At 39.0% G+C, this 3211-nt stretch overlaps 1 protein-coding gene across 1 annotated transcript in view; it reads left to right on the top strand.

Moving 5' to 3' along the window:
- The window catches only part of LOC117107150 (C2 domain-containing protein 3-like), a 64170-nt gene that overhangs the window by 1430 nt on the left and 59529 nt on the right, over positions 1-3211 (top strand). Inside the window, exons 2-4 of the mRNA XM_033248717.1 lie at positions 799-973; positions 1473-1570; positions 2945-3053. Of these exons, the coding sequence (XP_033104608.1) occupies positions 799-973; positions 1473-1570; positions 2945-3053 (382 nt within the window). The remainder of the gene's footprint in view (positions 1-798; positions 974-1472; positions 1571-2944; positions 3054-3211) is intronic.

Below are 3211 nucleotides of genomic sequence, written 5' to 3' on the forward strand. Positions count from 1 at the left end.
TTGGTATAATAGCGCATGAATGACGCCCTCTTGCTAAATTGGAAACTTTTGAACCTTGACCGACGCTTCTATTTGTTACGCGTAAATCGCGGAGAACGCTATCTTGTGTTTATAAGATCTTTGGTTTTTGTACTTTGCATCTCGCACACTGCGATCGATCGAGTATGCCTGAGATATGTTTGTTTAGGCCTAATTGTCAAAATCTCAGTCAGAATCATTTTTTAACGGATTTGAAATAATTCCTTTGAAATATTATATTTCACAAGTGTCAATACTACCTAGCAACGGAAAATATCATCATGATGGCCGTTTTTATGTGTGATAACAGAACCTAAATCGAGGTAAGGCCTAGCCTAGCAGTGTTGAATAGGCTAATGTTTTCAGCGTCTACTATGTTTCTTGGCAGACCTATCGCAAAATCAAACATGAGAAATCCATCCGCATTTATTTTTTGTGTGGAACACAAACAAAATCAAATTTCAGTCTTGTTTTACATTTTTTTCATGTTTAGGAATGTCTAAATTTAGTTAAATTAGCAATTTTGTATTATATTTATAAATCTTTATAACATATAAAAATCAGATTTTTCATAACAACCGAAATCTTGCTGGGAATGGGGCTTTAATAGGCGTATATTTTAAGATGTAGATTCTGGTTGTTAGGCTTTATGTGTACTTAAGATAGATTCCGATTGATGGGCATATATTATTTTCTTAGACTGCAATTGTTAGGCTTATATTATTAGTAAGGGTACATCTGTGTGGCATACTAAATTTATATCATTATTTTAATTTTTAGCTCTCAAAGAGAATGTTCAGGCTTCCACGAGTCTTCCACCTGAGGTTGAAGGTCAGTTACGATGTTACTTGAGAGTTAGCGTGACAAAGATCGTCTGGACAATTTCAAACCATCCAGATGTTGTTCATGTACGCCTTCGATGGTGGGGTGAACTGTCAAATGGCACTGTTTACAGGTTAGTCTGTTGGTTAGCTCACTCCAATTCCATACACAAAGCACAGTGATATTGTAAGCAATGGGTTATTCCTGTCTCTTATACACATCTTTTTTAAAGATTTTGATTTATTATTTGATATTTTGCGATTAATATACCCGTGTATAATTGAGAATTACCGTCACGAAATTGCATATGGCGTCTTATTTGGCAATTCTGGCCTGTAATTGGTCTGTATAGATCACTTGACATTGAATTTGAAATTTGATTGGATGATATGTGTTGTTGACAAGAACTAAAACTTATTATTTTCTATCAAGTTTTAGGTAAAATTACTCATTTTATTTATATATTATTACACAGTGCTTACATTTCTACACACCACTATTCATCAAAGAACTGAAAATATAGTATTTGTAAGCATTCACAGTTGCTGTGATTTCTTGGTTATATAATATAATGTGGATCAATCTTATACAGTTGTAATAGATGTTATACAATGTGTCATTTACAATTTTAGGCCTTCTGATGTGAAGAATCCAAAGAAGTCAGCAGTGAGATCCATTGCAAGGTTTCCAGTAAGATGTGGCCCCAAACAGTTTGCAGCATATTTGAATGATATCCTTTTAATAGAAAAGTGTTTGTAACCATAGTTCAAGTACAAGTCTACTACCACATGCAGAGCAGCTTAGCTCAGACAGCTAAACTTGTTGTAGCCACTGTGTATGCGTGTGTGCCACTGTGTGTGCGTGTGTGCCACTGTGTGTGCGTGTGTGCCACTGTGTGTGCGCGTGTGTGCCACTGTGTGTGCGTGTGTGCCACTGTGTGTGTGTGCGTGTGTGCCACTGTGTGTGCGTGTGTGCCACTGTGTGTGTGTGCCACTGTGTGTGCGTGTGTGCCACTGTGTGTGCCACTGTGTGTGCGTGAGTGCCACTGTGTGTGCGTGTGTCCCACTGTGTGTGCGTGTGTCCCACTGTGTGTGCGTGTTAAACCGTGCGGATCTGTAGGCCTCCAGGTTTAATTCCAATTGCTGCTCTCCTTGTACTTGTGTATTTCAGCTGGAGGGCTGAAAAGCAAATTACAATAGCACACTGTCATTTTAAAGAATGCAGTACACCTTTCGAAAAAGAGCAGGGGATTGTCTCCCGGTGTACTGCAAGCAGCACTAGAAGGAACGCACTGGAAACAAGTTTTCTGATGTAGTGGGTTATCCATGATGTGATTGTGATTCACACCAAAAATACTCCTATTCTACCTTTTGGACATGTAGCCTTATAAACTATTTTTTAAACCAATATCTAAGTTGGCTGGTCCCTCTTGAATAAGTCTCTTAAGCCTGGTTTCCATAAAATCGCTACACGCTATCTCTGACTTCTTTGGCGACCCTGATTGGTCAATTGAATCAGGGAGCGTTCGCGATTACGTCGGCACAGCGAAACAGTGTATAAGGATTACAGTGAAAACGCTGTAGCGACTGTGTAGCGATCGTATGGAAAAAAAGCATTAGGGAATAGAGGTGTGTTCCTCCAAGATCTCCGTCATGATACCTTAATAGGACTGCCTTTTGATTTATTAATGATTGCATTGGATTGGATTTATTTGGTGTAAACACCAAGGATAGCCCATGGTGGTGATTGGGCAGTACACCGGGAGACAATCCCCAACTCTTTTCCGAAGAGTGTACTGCATTCTTTAATGTGTACGTGGGCCAACTGCTTAAACGTCTCATCCGTAAGATGGTGCACTATTGTAACTTGTATTTCAGCCCTCCAGCTGAAACACAAGGAGATGCAGCGATGAGAATTGAACCTGGGACCTAGAGATCTCCACAGTTCAACGCACACACAGTGGCTACCAACAGGTTAGCCGACTGAGCTAAGCTGCTCTCTCCAGCTTATTTTTGTTATTTTCATAATAAAATAGTTTACCATGAGTATGAACTTGGCTTCTCATTTTTTAATTGTTTAGTATTTTACCTTAAATCATGAGTACATATGGGAACGATTATTTTTGAGGTATTACGTGGACAAACAATGACACCAATGGGAAAAGCTCAAATCAATGAAATTGGACACCTGACCCCAACAAGACCAATTAATGGGTATGCTCATGTTTTAACTTGTGTACCGATTTATTGTGAAAATATTTTTTAATTGATTAGTTTTTTTTTTACTTTTTTCTTCAGGTCCCCAACAATTTGCTTGTCAAATTTGCTAGATATCTTGCGGCCGTTCCAGGGGCGGATTTAGTGGGGGCCGG

This window comes from Anneissia japonica, unplaced genomic scaffold (assembly GCF_011630105.1).
Source record: "Anneissia japonica isolate Jap-2015-1 unplaced genomic scaffold, ASM1163010v1 scaffold287864_len1152817_cov193, whole genome shotgun sequence".
NCBI classification, from domain to species: domain Eukaryota; kingdom Metazoa; phylum Echinodermata; class Crinoidea; order Comatulida; family Comatulidae; genus Anneissia; species Anneissia japonica.